General features: G+C 53.6%; 1 protein-coding gene across 1 annotated transcript; it reads right to left on the reverse strand.

The window, feature by feature from the left end:
- Positions 1 to 4,647: 4,647 nt before the first annotated feature.
- On the reverse strand, positions 4,648 to 12,227 carry MRPL4 (mitochondrial ribosomal protein L4). Its single transcript, XM_021705160.1, has 9 exons — positions 11,934 to 12,227; positions 11,782 to 11,848; positions 11,545 to 11,695; positions 9,608 to 9,659; positions 8,518 to 8,635; positions 7,508 to 7,614; positions 7,316 to 7,425; positions 7,161 to 7,237; positions 4,648 to 6,059 (listed from the first exon to the last, which is right to left on the reverse strand). Exons 1-9 carry the CDS (start codon positions 11,988 to 11,990, stop codon positions 5,914 to 5,916), a joined length of 885 nt encoding a protein of 294 aa, XP_021560835.1. The 5' UTR covers positions 11,991 to 12,227; the 3' UTR covers positions 4,648 to 5,913.
- Positions 12,228 to 16,898: the final 4,671 nt, after the last annotated feature.

A 16,898-nucleotide genomic window follows, 5' to 3' on the forward strand; every position in this document is an offset into this window, starting at 1 on the left:
CCCTTCCTGGCAGCTTCCGTGCGTGCGCTTCTTTTGTCTCTGAGCATTTGGAACAGGCTGTTCCTCTAGCCCAGAATTCCCTTCCACCATTTCTACAAAAGGTTCTCAGAGCATTGCATCCACAAGGTTGTAACAGAATGAGGAGTAGATGGGGGTTTGAATGCAGGCTCTGATACTTACCAGCCATTTTAGCGTAAGTTCTCCCCAAAAGTAGACCCTGAAACAAAACTTGGTGTTCAGGCAGTTTATCTGAGCGGTGATCTCAAGAAACACCTGGGGTGGGGGGAGTCAGGGAAGGCAACCAGTAAAGGTGTGCATTAGCGGAGTTACCTGTTGGGGTCACTAAGGTTCAGCCTCACGGAGGAAGTCTCGGAGGTGGGTAGACTCTATGCCAATCCTGTGCCTCGCTGGGTGGACTGTCAGCTCCCCAATACTTCATTACTTCATATATATATTTATTTATATTTCCTTATTTAAAAAATTTTTACTCACCAGGCTGTACATTACATCCCCAGGACCTATTTATCTTTTTTTTTTTTTTTAAAGATTTTATTTATTTGTTTGTTAGAGAGAGAGCACAAGCAGGGGGAGCGGGGGAGGGAGAAGCAGACTCCCCGCCGAGCAGGGAGCCCGATGCGGGGCTTGATCCCAGGACCCTGGGATCATGACCTGAGCCGAAGGCAGACGCTTAACCGACTGAGCCACCCAGGCGTCCCTATAAACTTTACATTTTTGCCCTTTAACAATTTTCTAGTATATTCATAATCTTGTACCACCATCACCACTATTCGATTCTGGACTATTTCCATCACCCTCCCAAAAAACCTGGTACTTCCCAATCCCCTTTCCCTTCAGCCCCTGGCAACCCTTAACCTACTCTCTGTCTCGGTGGGTTTGCCCATTCTGGACATTTCTTAAAAATGGAATCACACAATCTGTGGCCTTTTGTGTCTGGCTTTTTTGCCTCAGCATAATGTTCAGAATGTTTCTCATAAAGGTTCATCCACAGGCGCCTGGGTGGCTCAGTCAGTTAAGCGTCTGCCTTCAGCTCGGGTCAGGATCCCAGGGTCCTGGGGTCGGGCTCCTCGCTCTGCAGAAAGCCTGCTTCTCCCTCTCCTTCTGCCTGCCACAAGATACGACATTTTGTTGACCCATCCATCAGTCAATGGACATCTGGGATGTTTCTTCCTTTTGGCCATGGTGAGTCATGCTGCCCTGCACATTCATGTACAAGCATTGGTATGAACATTTTTTCAATTCTTTTGGGAATACACTCAGAAGTAGAATTGCTGGGTCATATGATAATTCCAAGTGGAACTTTTGGAGGAACTGGTAGACTGTTTTTTTAAAGATTCTATTTATTTATTTAACAGAGAGAGAGCGAGCACAAGCAGGCAGAGGGAGAGGGAGAAGCAGGCTTCCCGCGGAGCAGGGAGCCCGATGTGGGACTCGATCCCAGGACCCCGGGATCACGACCTGAGCGGAAGGCAGACGCTTAACTGACTGAGCCACCCAGGCACCCTAGACTGTTTCCCACAGCAGCCGTACCATTTTACATTCCTACCAGCACCGTAAAAGCATGCAAGACTTCCTATTTCTCCACATCCTCGTCAATGCCGATTTTCTGTTTTATGATTACGACTCTTACTGCCATCCTAGCGGGTTGTATGTCATTGTGGTCCCCCCGCACAGTCCTTCTGACCTGCCCCGCAGACAAGCCCAGAACAGCCCTGCAGCGGAGGCAGCTGGAGGGGAGTGTGCCGGACAGCAGGTGTCAAGGATGCTGAGAGCCCCTGCTGGGAGTGTGACCTCAAGCAAACCACTTCCCCTCGAGCAAACCACTTCTCGAAGGCCTCAGCTGAAGAATGGGATGGTAACACAGACCTCAAAGGCTGGATGTGAGATTTCACTGACCTAGTTTGTGTGCGGTGCTTGGCAAGCACAGAGCGAGAGCGGGTAGCAGTCGTCCCGATTGGTCTGTTTCACTAGGACCCAGCGCTGAGAATCTCCCCCTCAAACTTCCTCAGTGGAAATACAGGCTTCCTCTGCGTTCCCACAGATCTGGTTCATGCTGGTATCACAGTTCATCCTAGCCACCCTAGGGGGTAAAGCAGAAATTCATGTTGTTTATGCGACAGTCGAAACAGAACTTGGCTTCTCCTTCCGCCCCGTTTCTTCTGTGCTGGAATCGTACCCCACCCCCGGCTGAGAAGTCTGCCCAGGATTCAGGCCCAAGTCAGTATCATATTCAAATCTCTGAACTTGACTTGATGTCGGAGGGGAGCCCCGGGTCAGGCCTTGCTGGGCTGGAGGCCTCGGTGCGGAAGAAGGGCCTGGTCTCACTGCTGGTGACCTTCTTTCTGTCTGCCTCCCCCCCATCACTAGGGGGTCCCTCCTGCCCAGGTGCGGGGAGGAGGACACAGGGGACAGGGCTGTTCCCCCCGGGCTGGGGGCTTTGGATGGCCCAGCAGTGAGTTAAGGTGGCAGCCCTGAGGGATTTGATGGGTATGTTTTTTGGGGGGCTCTGAGGCTTGAGACCCCTTGGTTGGAGTGGGGGCATCTTGGTCTGGGTCGGGGCTCTTCCCTCAGCCCCACCCAGGGGACCTCCATGCTGACCACGAGTAAGCAGACCCCTTGGCCCCACCCTCAGAGCCAGGTGGCCCTCCGAGTGGGATCCCAGCCCCAGAGGCTCGCTTTTGCTTTCTTTTTTTTTTAAAGATTTATTTGTTTATTTGAGAGAGTGAGAATGAGAGAGAGCACATGAGAGGGGGGAGGGTCAGAGGGAGAAGCAGGCTCCTCGCTGAGCAGGGACCCCGACGCGGGACTCGATCCCGGGACTCCAGGATCATGACCTGAGCCGAAGGCAGTTGCTTAACCAACTGAGCCACCCAGGCGCCCCTGCTTTTGCTTTCTTAAACCAGATTCAGCCCGGGAGTCCTGGGTCTCCTGCCTTGAACAGCTGACTGCGAAGTGCCCTCCCTGTCTGGGCTCTGTCTGGGTCAGTCCACGTCCCAAGCGGGCGGGAGAAGGACTTGTGGGTAGCAACAGCTCCCCTGAAGAAATGTCTTCATTCATCTCTCTTTTCTAAAAAGGCTCACTATAGGTGCCTGGGTGGCTCAATTGGTTAAGCAACTGCCTTCGGCTCAGGTCATGATCCCAGGGTCCTGGGATCGAGCCCCGCATCGGGCTCCCTGCTGAGCAGGGAGCCTGCTTCTCCCTCTCCCTCTGCCTGCTTGTGCTCACTCTCTGTTAAATAAAATCTTTTTTAAAAAATAAAAAAGGCTTGGGGCGCCTAGGTGGCTCAGTTGGTTAAGCGACTGCCTTCGGCTCGGGTCATGATCCTGGAGTCCCGGGATCGAGTCCCACATCGGGCTCCCCACTCGGCGGGGAGTCTGCTTCTCCCTCTGACCCTCCTCCCTCTCATGCTCTCTGTCTCTCATTCTCTCTGTCTCAAATAAATGAGTAAAATCTTTAAAAATAAATAAATAAATAAAAATAAAAAAGGCTTGTTATAGAGAATTTCAAACACAGACGACAGCAGAGGATACACGATGAGGCCACACGTGCCAGCTTCCACGGTTCTCACGGCTGATGTGGTTCCATCTCTCCCCTTACCCCCCCGTGTCGGGATCAAGCGGTTCCCGTCCCCGCAAGGAAAAAATAAAAGCGCTAGCTCCCCCGGGCCCGCCAAATAAGATGGGGGCATTGGGGCGGGGGGGGGGGGCGGCTCAGCCAACATGACCGGTGTCCTTAAAAAAGGGGAAATCTGGACACAAGGACATCCATGGGGACATTGCGATTCTAAGACAAGGGCAGACCTTGGGGTGACCGCGAGCCCAGTCATGCCGAGGATTGCCAGCAAACCACCAGAAGCCAGGGGAGAGGGATGGGACGGAGTCTCTCTCGCAGCCTCAGAAGTAACCAGCCCTGCCGACACCTTGATCTTCAATTTCTAGCTTCGTGGACCATGAGACAATACGGTTCTGTTGTTTCAGCCATCCAGGCTGTGGTACTTGGTTAAGGCAGCCCTAGGAAACTAGCAATACACACACTGCCTCCCGATTATTTGAAAGCACATTCTAGTCATCAGTTTTTTTTTTTTTTTTAAAGATTTTATTTATTTATTTGACAGAGAGAGAGAGAGACAGTGAGAGAGGGAACACAAGCAGGGGGAGTGGGAGAGGGAGAAGCAGGCGTCCCGCCGAGCAGGGAACCCGATGCGGGGCTCGATCCCAGGACCCTGTGATCAGGACCTGAGCCAAAGGCAGACACTTGACGACTGAGCCACCCAGGTGTCCCTCTTTTCTTTTTTTAAAGATTTATTTGAGAGAGAGCGTGCGCATGCTCCTGAGTGGGGGAGGGGCAGAGGGCGGGGGGAGAATCTCCAGCAAACTCCCTGCTGAACACAGAGCTGACACACGACTCCATCCCATGACCCTGAGATCATGACCTGAGCCGACATCAAGAGTCCGATGTTTTGTTTTTTTTTTTAAAGATTTTATTTATTTATTTGACAGAGACAGCGAGAGAGGGAACACAAGCAGGGGGAGTGGGGGGAGGGAGAAGCAGGCTTCCCGCCAAACAGGGAGCCCGATGTGGGGCTCGATCCCAGGACCCTGGGATCATGACCTGAGCTGAAGGCAGACGCTTAACGACTGAGCGCCCCATCAAGAGTCGGATGCTTAACCGACTGAGCCACCCAGGCACCCGTCAGATCATTTTTTTCTAGTGCCTTTTATCATCCTTGGTCTGGCTGCGGGTTTCCAGTATGGTGGAACAGGTTCCAACACATCTCTCTGGGAAGTCTGCGGGAGCAGGGGGTTGGCCTTGCTGTTTCCCGACCGCTGCGAGGTAGACAACTAAGCAGCCTTACTTCTAGCTACAACGATCTAGTCTGGGCGCCATCAGAACAGCTGGGTCTTGCTCAAAGCCTCGTGTCCCCATTTGGCCAGGGAGAGGCGCAGGGAGAGGTAGGGAAGAGTTTGGCTTAAGCCCAAGCAGCATTTCCCACACCCTCTGCACCCCTTCTTTCTACAGGCTCCAAATGGCTTTTTTACTTAGTCAAAGCTGGTGCTTTAAGGATCAAAGTTTATATCCATGAGGATTTTCAAAGAATGTGCTGTGAGCTCTGAAGGCACTCCCCAGAGATGCATTCCAGACATGTTTTTGGCAAGGAGCAGCCTAGCCCATGGGTGGTCACTGTGGCCCCCTGGCCTTGGCTAAACGGACACACGCAGATGTCAGTTCTGGCTGACTTTAAGGAAACTGAACACATTATAGTCTGCATCAGGACTGTTACAAAAAAATTAGCTTGGGGAGCAGACAAAAGCAGTGGACTCCAGAATTAGGATACCAGTTCGGTGTTCTTAAAAAAATGTGTTTATTTGCTCATTTATTGACCACAGGGATTCAGACTCTGCTTAGGGGAAGTCATGATGATGAAAGCTCAGGTTTACACTTCCTATTTGTAGAATCAAACCGGGATGTGCATTCTCGGGTCCAGTGCTGGGCAGTGGGGAGGCACTGGGAGCTGGTTCCTACGGACAGCTGGGCCCTCCTCTGCGCGCTCCTGGAGCCCCTCTCGTCCTACCGGAGCTGAGTGTGGGTCACTGCTGTAAACAGCCCTGAGGCTGCCCCCTGAGGACGGAGGTACCCAGCAGCACCTAGCACTGAGGAAGAGCTTGACTTGCCAAGTGGATTTATTTACAAAATGGCAATGAGCTGTTCTGTTTCTCTTTTTTGATTAAAAAATAAGATTCATCTTAAAAATGAAAGCGAAAATTGGGGCCAGAGTTCGGTGCTTGGCCGCTCTGTGCGCAGCCGCATTGGGATGACGGGGTCTGGGCCGTGCCGCTCTGCCCCCCACAGGGCGGGCACGAGGCTGCCGGGCCCCAAAGGGCGGAGGACCGGGGCTCAGGGAAAGTCGCGGTAGGGCAGGCGGAAGGGGTAGAGGGGCGTGTAGCGCGAGTCGTGCCAGAGCAGCTTCTCCTCCAGGAAGGCGATGGTCTGCAGGGTCAGGACCAGGGTCTGGTGTTTGAGCATGCTGTACGCGTTCAGGCCTGGGGGTGGAGATGCAGTCCAGGCCGGGCTGCCTACCCCCTCTGGGGCCCCCTTTCCTCCCCGAGGAAGCAACCCCCTCCCCGTATTGCCCTACTCTAGAGACACCGGGGTGCGGCATGGGCTCACAGATCTTGCAGGCTAGGCTCAAACCCTGGCTCAGCTGCTCACTGATGGCAAGACCCCGGGCGAGGGACGGTCCTCAGCTCAGTCCCTGACTGAGAGCCTCCTGCGTGCCTGGCTCTGCCCTGCGCTGGGCCTGGGATCCCCACCTCCCTCTCCAGCCGGCCGGACGGACCCTCGGCAGAGCAGGGGCATGAATGCACTGCGGGAGGCCTGTGACTGCACTTAGTGAGCGAGCGGGACAGGAGGCAGCGGCGAGCGCAGGGACAGGATGGGGCAGGTTGTGCAGGATCTTGCGGGCCCCAGGGAGAACTTAGGCCTTGTCCCAGAGGGAGGTGGGAACCGCAGAGGGCCGTGGGCAGAGGAGGGCCGCGCTGAGACTCGGGTGCGCACAGGCGCCCTCTGGTGGCCGTGGTGGGGGAGAACAGGCTGCGGAACAGAGCAGGGGCCACGGACGGGGCCGGAGGCAGACAGGGGTGCTGGGGGGTAAGAAGTGGTGGAATCCCCCATATTAAAGTCAACGCCGAAGGGGTGAGCTAAGAGACGAGTGGAGGGTGACAGCATGGTCTGGGGCCTGAGCCACAGGAAGGAAGGAGTTCTTAGGTGCGAAGGTGCCCATGAGACCCCCAGGTGCGGCCGTCCGGGAGGAAGCCAGTCATGCCATCAGGACACCGAGAAAGAGCTCTAGGGACTGATCAGCCAATGTGATGATGGGTGTGCCATGCCCAAGCCAGACCGGATCCCACCTCCCAGCCTCTCGGAGGGAGGAGCCGGACGAGGACAGCCAGCAGCCCCTCCACTCACTCTGAGCCCTGCACTGAGCCCTGAGCTTGGACAGAGCCGTTCTTCAAGGATGGCATCTTCCCAACGCTCCATTTGGGCAAGCTGGGGCTGGGTTGAGGAGCTGGCAGGTATAGACTTTTAAGTGCCCATGGACTGCTGGGGACCTGGTGGGGGGAGAACTGGCGCCCTCCGCTCACCGACAGCCGGGATCAGGTTGAAGGTCTTGAGGCCGGAGACGGCTGCTATGGCGTTCTGAGGCATGTCCTCGTGCGCTCTGAAACGGAGGCCAGGAGGTGAGCACCGCAGAGGACGGCCCCAGCGCCCCCACCCCCGCTCTGCCCCGCCCCCTCACAAGTCTACAAGGAGCACAGAGTCCCCCCAGCGGCGGTAGCGGGCCAGCTCGGTCAGGTACTGGGGGTCGGAGGTCGGCAGCTCCAGGGAGTCGACAATGTGCAGGTCATCCTATCAGGAAGAAAGGACGGTCTGAGCCCCCAGAGCCCACACCCCCGGGCGCCGGCAGCTCCCCGCGGGATCAGGCCCGTACCTGGGCCAGCTTGACCGTCAGCGCCACCTTGAGGCCCCGCACCCGCACCTTCATGGGCAGCATGTAGTAGTAGCTCGTGGGGCCCCGGGGGCCGTGGGCAATGCCTCCTGCAGAGACAGAGGTGTGTGGACAGGTGAGGACCCCAGCTGGGCATACAGGACAGAAATTTGTCACAGCGGCTGGTGTAGGGAGGCTGCCAGCAGGCAAACCGAATCAGCAAAGAGGACAGGGCCTCGAGGAGGGAAAGAGAGGGGACACTGGATCCAGCACCGCCTGGGACAGGTAACTTTGCCTTACTGGGCCTCGACTTCCTCAGCTGCCAAACTGTGAGTGAGGACCATCTGCCTGTGTGTCCACCCTCTGCTGGGCCCTGGGGGTGCAGCAGGGAACAAGATGGGCAGGATCCCTGCCCTCCTGTCATTCACATTCAGACAGAGGTTCAACTGCAGAGGAAATCAGGGCGGTCTTTTTGGGGCGGCACAAGGAGTTGTTGGGGGCCGGGGACCCAAAGAAGGTCAGGGAGGGCTTCCTGGAAGAGGCACAGCCCAAACACATGCTAAGGATGCGGAGAGTTGGCCAGGCAAATAGGAGCTGACACTGAATCAGTTGTCTGGTCAGAGAGGATGTGGAGGAACAAGGGGGGCCTGTGGGCACCACTGCCTGGAATGCCAAGGTGAGGAGCCCAGACTTCCCAAAAAGGCTGCAGGAACCACCTGGGGGCTTAGGAAAAGCACTCTGGGTGCTGTGTGGGCAGGGTGGTCCAGGAGACGTAAGACGGGAGTTGGGGCCAAGAGGGGCTGTGGCCATGGTCTGATGAGAGGCTAAGGCCAGAGCTGACAGGGAGCTGGGAAAGCGGCCAACTCTCTGATCTCTGACCCGCACACGGGTAGTGAGGTCTGCAGGCCGGAGTCCTGCTGCCCCTACCTAGGTGGAAGGAATGGGACTGACAGCTATCACACCAGATGGGTGTGAAGATGCCCCCAGGGCCCCTCCCTCCCTGCCCCGCTCACCTCCTCGCCAGATTGGGGAGCGGATGCTGCCATGCCTGGAACGCCCACTGCCTTTCTGTGGCCAAGGCTTCCGGCCTCCACCCTGCACCTCGGCCCTAGTCTTGGTCTTGGCATAGCTCTGCGGGTGCAAAGGGAGGAGACGGACGGTCAGGTTCCCAAGGCAGACACTGTCACGGCTGAGAGGGCCCGGGCCTGGGAAAACAGCAGTGAGCTGGGCAGTAGGTGCTCGCCAGTGGGGAGCCCGACAACAGGAGGTACAGAGATCAGGGATCCATCGGGACAAACACACAGCACTTGGGGAGGGAGAGAAGAATAAAGAAATCGAGAGTCCCCTCGTCTGCTCCAGAATGTCAGCCCCAGAAAGGCAGGGGTTCTGCTGCCTGGCACATGGTAGGCACTTGGCATTTTTTGAATGATTTTAATGTGGTGGCAACCGGAAGGAAGGTGTGGCGTGGGGAAACGTGTGCAGAGGCTAGAGAACATCAGGGAGAGGTATGGGGTGGGGAAGAGGACGAGGGACTTCCGTGGTGAGCTAGGGAGGGTGTGAATAGGGGAAGCACTCACTGGACTTTTGAGGTAAGCAGATGGGAAGCAGAGAGACCCTGACTGATAATGGTTCTTCAACGCACTTGGCAAAAAAATCCAAACTACTCACCACTGCTCCTGCTGACCTCTGTGGCCACACTAGGCTCCATGTTGTCCCTGCCGCAGGACCTTTGCATGTGCGGTTCCCACTACCTCCACCTTAGCGCCACTGCCCCCTTTACCTAGTTAGCACCTACTATACATCGAGGCTAAATGTCTCTTTTTCTCTGGGACAACTTCCCTAGTCATATATTTACAGGCTTGCCTACTTGATTCATGTTCACCTCTCTAGACTACGAGCTTCCAAAGGGCAGGGATCTTGCCTGCCTTGTCCACTAGCACCATGCCTAATGCACACTGGGTGTTCAGAAAACCCCTGGCACGTCACCCAGCAGTGAATGGTTCAGAAGAGAGAAGGTAAGGCCTGAGCCTAACAATCCAGAGAAGACAAACCGAGGAGCTTTCTCTGCCTCCTTCCACCAACCTCCCCCATTTGGGCACTCACAATTCTCTTAAAGTTCTTCTGCCATATGGCAACCTGGTGCAGGATATCCAACCTATGGAGAAAGAAGAGGCCGTGAGAGGCCTACCTCCAGTTAAAGCCCTCGCCACCTCACCAGATGAAAACAGGGGCTCTTCCCATCCAGCTCCAGGGCCCTGTGTGATCTGCCCTCGCCCCTCTCTGCCCCATCTCATACCACCACCAGGCCCACTCCATTTCCATTCCGTGAAATGGGGTCCAGCCTCCATGCCTTTGAGCTCACTGTTCCCTCTGCCTGAAACACTCTTCCCCTGGCTGGTTCCTCCTCAGCCCATAGGTCTCAGCCCCAAACAACATCTCTGAGGAGCCTCCTTGCTAAGAGGAGAGCCACCACTTCCTCCTTCTCACAGTACCTTACTCTTTTCCTACCATTACAACTTACTCCTTGCCACCTTCTTTATGGACTGGTTTGCCTCTCTAGCCCTGCACTATCCTCCTATTCGGTAGACACTGGCCAGATATGTGCCTGTTGAACCCCTGAAATGTGGCCAGTGCCCCATGTTGAAATGACACCGTTTTAGGTATATCAGGTTAATAAAATAGATTGTTTCTTCCTTTTTTTTTTTAAACATGGCTACTAGCAAAATGTAAATTACACACGTGACTCACATTATGTGGTTACATTGGACATGACTGCCGGGGTAGCTTGCCCGGGGTTGGCAAGCTACTATGGCTAGTAGGCCAACCTGGCCTGCTGCCTGTTTCTGTAAATATGTTTCACTGGGACACAACCCTGCTTTTGTACTACATCAGCTGAGAGGAGTAGTTGCCATGGCGACATGAAAGCCTGGAAAGCCTAAAATATTTACTCTCTGGCCCTTTACAGAAAAAGGTTTGCAGACCCCTGATCTAGACTGTAAGCAACATCAGCAACCTTGGTACTCATTCATTGCTGTCTTCCCAACACCCAGAATGGAGTCTGGCATATACCAGACACTTCGTAAGGATTTACAGAATACACAAAATATGTTGTTTTTAATTTCTTTTGTCACTCTCTAGTAGATTGGGACTCTAAAAGCAGGGGGCAAACCATGCCAAAATCAGTAATAGCAATAAATTAACAGCACTTATTATGTGCCAGATACAATGCACTTGAGGGGCATCATACGCCTTGGTAAGCCGATAAGCCAGCCCAAGGAGTTGGCCCACGTAAGGTTGAGATCCTGCATCTAAAGCTTACAAGCTGTGTGACCTTGAGCAAATTTCTTAACCTGTCTGTGCTCAGTTTCTTTACCTACAAAGCAAGAATAACTGAACCCTCTCCTAGAGTTGCTATAAGGACCTACTTAACCAAAATGCCAATAGGCTATGCCAGGGCTTGACCATTTTTAGTGCTTTTTTTTTTTTTTAAAGATTTTATTTATTTATTTGACAGATAGAGAGACAGCTAGAGAGGGAACACAAGCAGGGGGAGTGGGAGAGGGAGAAGCAGGCTTCCCGCTGAGCAGGGAGCCCGATGCGGGGCTCCATCCCAGGACCCTGGAATCATGACCTGAGCCGAAGGCAGGCGCTTAACGACTGAGCCACCCAGGCGCCCCTTTAGTGCTTATTTTTGCAAAATTCGGTAACAGCATATCATAATCAACATAATCAACATATCTATAGAACTTATTAGGTGCCAGAATTAACTCATTTCATCATCACAGCAACCTCTTGAGGTTTGACAGAATGGGGACACTGAAACACAAGCGGGAAGGCAGGATTTGAACTCAGTCACTGAAGCTCCAGAGTTTTGCGTCCTTAACTCTTAGATCTCAATCTTACATAACCCAGTAGCGGGGAAAACCATCATCCCCTTTTGGCAGGTAAAGAAGCTGAGGCTCAAGCCCAGGTCATCCTGATTCCTAAAGCCCCGCTCCTCCTCCCTCTGGCACTCAGTTCACCATTTCACTCCCACTCACCTGGGCGCTGTGGAGAAAACTTCGGGGTGCAGCTCGGCCAGACCCACGCGCTCCTGCTCGTAGCCGCGCAGTGACTCCACCCAGGCCTGCACCGGACGCCGGGGCGCGGGTACCGGGAGCTCGCACCTGCGCAGCACGGGCACCTGGGGACCTGAAGCGATTGGGAGGTCAGGGGTCAGGGCCAAGCGTCAGGGCTCCCGGTTGCCGCCCCTCCTGGAGCGACCCTGGCAACCTCACCCGCGCTGGCTACTGACTCTGGCTTCGCCGCCTGGGGTACTGCCTCTTCCGCCAGCGCGTTCAAGCCCTGTAAACGGTGGACGAGAGTGAGAAACGACACCCGGAACCTCCAGCCTTTGTCCTCCGGTCCCGTCCCCAGTGCCCCGCCTCACCCGGCAGCCCGTGGGCCTAAGCCAGGCCCGCGCCCCAGCCCGTACTAGCTGCAGCATTGCGGCGCAGCTCCCCACGCGAAGAGGTCAAGGCTCCTTCGGGATGTGCGCGACGCCTAGCGATGACATCACGCCCGCGACACCGCCCACCCCGCTCGGATCGGCGTTGGAAAGCTGAGTGCAAGAGGGAAGTCGGCGGGGCCTGGCCCAGCGTGCCTTCATCTCCGCCCCAGGACTAACCCCCAGGCTCCAGTTTTCACGCCTGGCCTAAGGGACCCCCTGCAACACCTGGAAACACGCGACCTTGCAGCAAGAAGCCCCGCCCCTTCCGTAGGCCCTGCTCTTTTTCCTGGGTCCCGCCCCCAACGAGCCCGTGCGGGAATCCAGCCAATGAGATCTCCCTGACGGAAAGGCGCTCTCCTCGCTCAGCCAGTGAGCGTTAAGCCTGGAAAAGTGGCCCGCCTATGGCTGGGCGGTTCTGGGGCGGGCACTAAGAGAATATGACCAATACCTGTTACGCTTTTGGTGTCGGTCACGCCCTCCATGCCCCGCCCCCGCCCCATCTAGCCTCCTAGACCCCCCGCGGTGGTCTTTCAGTTTCCAGTGAAGGGGTTTTGTGTGTTTGTTTACGTTCAGGGCTTCGTCTCCCGCAGAAAACCCTCAGTATTGAGCCTGTGGGACCGTGCCTCTCAGATTCCCCAAGGCAGAGGGTAAGTTCCCCATCAAACCACAGATTAGGTCTGTGTCTCTCCGCCTCCTAGACAGGGTCCTGTCCACTCCCGGAACTCTCTCCGAAAACACAGCAAGGTGGGGAGTCCGCAGACTCTGGATTTCCTCCCTCGTTGCGCACCCTTACAACTGAAATCTAAAGATTCATTTTTAGGTTCTTTGCCAGCTTCCCCGCGAGGCCTCCAGAGGGCGTCATGAACACATAGCAGCCTTCGCTGCCTCGCCGAGCCTGATCACCTGGCTGGCCTAACGTGGTCTGGGAGCCAACCTCAGTTTCCTCATCTGGAAAATGGAGAGGTCGTGAGAGTTCAATGAAATGAAGTCATGCCTAGCACAAAGTGAACACTTAGTGGTATTATTATTATTATTATTATTATTATTATTATTGAGGGTGAGTTTTGTCATCAAAACAAGTCAAGAGTCAAGGCAGGGATGGGGTGGACCCTGGAGGACTTGAATACCTACTAAAGATGTGGGCGCTTTTTTTTTTTTTTTCCCGCATCTGATATATAACATGGATATTTTTGTGTAGTATTAATAAAAATTTACAATGTATTTCATTGGGTATTCTATCCCTGCTAGAATAATTGTGGGTGGGTATTTGAAACTCCACCCACTCTGCAATTTAGAAAGGTCTTTCAATCCTTTATGTTGTAGAATTTTATTTATTCATTTTATGTTTGTGTAGGTAATTCACACACCAGGTAAAGAAAATTTCAACAAGTACAAAAGAAAACTAGAGTGAAGTGTCTCCTCCAATCTCTGATCCTGCCCCTCCCTGTTCCCCTCCCAAAAGCCACCACCACAACCAGCTATGTGTCTCCTCCCAGAACCAGTTTATGATTTATAGGCAGATTTACAAGTCTGTCCTGTGCCAGGAAGTTTGGATATTATGTAGCAAATGATGGAACAGAACTTGCTTAATGATTTATTAGGCACCTACTGGTACTGAGTAGGTAAATCCAGCAGACAACATTGAGATACTCAGTGCAGTGCAGAAGGTTGAGGAATCAGAATAGGGGAAAGGGGATGCCTGGGTGGCTCAGTTGGTTAAGCGTCTGCCTTTGGCTCAGGCCAGGATCGCAGTGTCCTGGGACTGAGTCCCGCATCGGACTCCTTGCTCATCGGGGAGCCTGCTTCTCCCTCTACCTGCTGCTCCCCAGTTTCTCCCTCTGCCTGCTGCTCCCCCAGCTTGTGCTCGCTAGCACTAAGAGAATATGCTCTCTCTCTGACAAATAGATAAATAAAATCCTAAAAAAAAAAAAAAAAAAAAGAATAGGGGAAGGGAGGCCTACAGTGTATGTGGGAGCCCAGGGGAAGAACTCTTAACTCCTGGGGGCAGGGGTCTTAGAGGTGACTTCCCTAAAGCTGTAACTTGAAGGCCCATCAGGAGTTTGTCCAGAGGAGAAAAGGTGTTCCAGGCTGAAAGAACAGAGTTGCAAAGATCGGAAGTGGGGAGAGAGCAGCAGGAGTTAGGGGTGGCTGGACCTTCCTAATGGCAACTCATTCATTTAAGTTGAACCCACCTCAGGGCCTTTGCACTGCTCTTTCTTCTGCCTGGAACATACTTTCCCCAGAGCTCCACGTGGCTCTATCTCTTACCTCCTTCAATTCTTTGCTCAAATGTCACCTCCTCCAAGAAGCTTGTCCTGACCACCCTATTCAAAATTGCAATCCCCACTCCCGGCCCTTCTGACCCACTTATCCTTTTTTTTTTCCCATCAGTATTTATCTTCTTTTTTTCTTTTTAAAGATTTTATTCGGGGCGCCTGGGTGGCTCAGTCGTTAAGCATCTGTCTTCGGCTCAGGTCATGATCCCAGGGTCCTGGGATGAGCCCCGCATCGGGCTACTTGCTCAGCGGGAAGCCTGCTTCTCCCTCTCCCACTCCCCCTGCTTGTGTTCCTGCTCTCGCTATCTCTCTCTCTGTCAAATAAATAAATAAAATCTTTAAAAAATATATTTTATTCATTTTTTTTAAGATTTTATTTATATATTTATAGGACAGAGAGAGACACAGCGAGAGAGGGAACACAAGCAGGGGAAGTGGGAGAGGGAGAAGCAGGCTTCCAGCCGAGCAGAGAGCCCGATGTGGGGCTTAATCCCAGGACCCTGGGATCATGACCTGAGCCGAAGGCAGTCGCTTAACCGACTGAGCCACCCAGGCGCCCAATACATGTTTCTTTGGGGCGCTTGGGTGGCTCAGTCGTTGGGCGTCTGCCTTCGGCTCAGGTCGTGATCCCAGGGTCCTGGGATCGAGCCCCGAGTCGGGCTCTCTGCTTGTTGGGAAGCCTACTTCTCCCTCTCCCACTCCCCCTGCTTGTGTTCCCTCTCTCGCTGTGTCTCTGTCAAATAAATAAATAAAATCTTTAAAAAAAAAAAACACATGTTTCTTGAGTGAATTCCTTTTCTCATCATCCTGTTGCGGGGGTATTACCAGAGACAGAGGAAGCCCTCCCTTCGTCTCCTGGGTCTCAGATCTCTATCCCCCTGATGTCACGGACACATAAGTTACCAAAAAAATGATTATTTGCCCAACAACACTCTAGTTGCAGAGACACATGTTCAAATCTAGGGGGTGCCGCTAGGTGGCTGGGTATCCCTAGACAACTGGTTAGCTCTTTCAGAGTCTGGTCTCCTTATAGGTGTGAGTGGGACATACACGAACCCTCCCCTCCTGAGCTGAGTGAAGGATTAGAGTTCTCTTTTCCTTCCATCTCCACTCCCCACAGTCTTTTTCCATCCTCAGAAGGAGCCTGTAAACACCTGAGTCAGATCATGTCCCTCCTCCGCTCACAACCCTCCGTGCCTCTCATTTCGCTTTGAGCAAAAGCCATAGTCCTCACTGCAGCCCACAAGGCCTTGCAGGACCTGTCCTCACCTCCTCCCACCTTCCCCCTTTATTACTCTGTGGTTTAGACCACACGGGTCTTCTCACCAGAACTGGTCAATCCCATGTCAGCCTCAGGGCCTTTGCACTGGACCTCTCTCCCTTAAATATCTGCATGACTCACTCCCTCACCTCCTTCAGGTCTTTACTCAAATGTCACCTTCTCAGGTGACACTGGGTCTAAAGTCACTGTTCCCTTCCTAACCCACATTCTTCATATGCCTTCCCAGTATCATTGTTTCCAGCACTTTTACCACATTCTAACAGATGATGTCATTCTTACTTGTTTTGATTCTTTTTTTTTTTTTTTAAGATTTTACTTATTTGACACAGAGAGAGAGCACAAGTAGGCAGAGAGGCAGGCAGAGGGAGAAGGAGAAGCAAGTTCCCCACTGAGCAGGGAGCCCGATGCGGGACTCGATCCCAGGACCCTGGGATCATGACCCACGCCGAAGGCAGACACAACCAACTGAGCCACCCAGGCGCCCCTATTTTGATTCTTGACTGCCTCTTCCAGTAGAACATCAGCTCCTGGAGGATGGGGTCTTTATTTCTTGCTGGGCCCTCTTGTTAAGAAGGGTGCCAGGCATCCAGTAGGTTCTCAGTACATAGTAATTGAACCAATGGGATGTAGAGAAAGAAGTTTGCACAGGACTCCTCTACCAGCTATTGATTGTGAGCAAGCCTTAATGAAAGGGAGGTAATGACCTTGAGACCTGCATAGAGAAAGGCTTAAAGTTTGAGCATTTTGGTCCAAGCCAGGGTGGAGGTCAAAGGTTGATGTGTCTGGCCCTCTCCCGTGGATCAAAGGCTCAACTGCAGGTGACCTCTGTCCCCAGTGGTGTGTGGCAAATGTCAGCCTTGTAGCCCAGAGATCTCTGCTGACCATGGGCATGACAGCAATTTAAGGAGCAGACATCGGAAGCTGGAGGACCCCCCGACGTCTGGCCTTTTCTAGTCCCCCATCACTGTGCAAGGGTTTTCACAAAGTCCAGAGGTCGAGGATGGATGATGGGGGAAAGCCCTCGAATAGGAGGTACAGGGCGTGGGGGCAGGCTTGACCAGGGGCCCTGACCTACTGGGGAAGAACTGCTCCCTCATCATTGACAGAACATCTGCTGTGTGTTTGTTTGCAGCTCTGTGGGTGACCGCCAAGCATGAGGATGAGGAGTCTCCCATTGCAGCAGCCCCCAGAGCCCCTGGGGGTGGGCCTGATTTGCATAGACATTTCCATTCCCTTTAGTTCCTTTCAGTTCAGCCCAGATGGGAAATAGAGCAGAAAAAAGGGCTTGAACCCCTTGGGGCAGGGCACATGGACTCCCCAGGCCTCAGTTTCCTCCTCTGTAAAACG

This window comes from Neomonachus schauinslandi, chromosome 1 (genome assembly GCF_002201575.2).
Source record: "Neomonachus schauinslandi chromosome 1, ASM220157v2, whole genome shotgun sequence".
Classification (NCBI taxonomy): domain Eukaryota; kingdom Metazoa; phylum Chordata; class Mammalia; order Carnivora; family Phocidae; genus Neomonachus; species Neomonachus schauinslandi.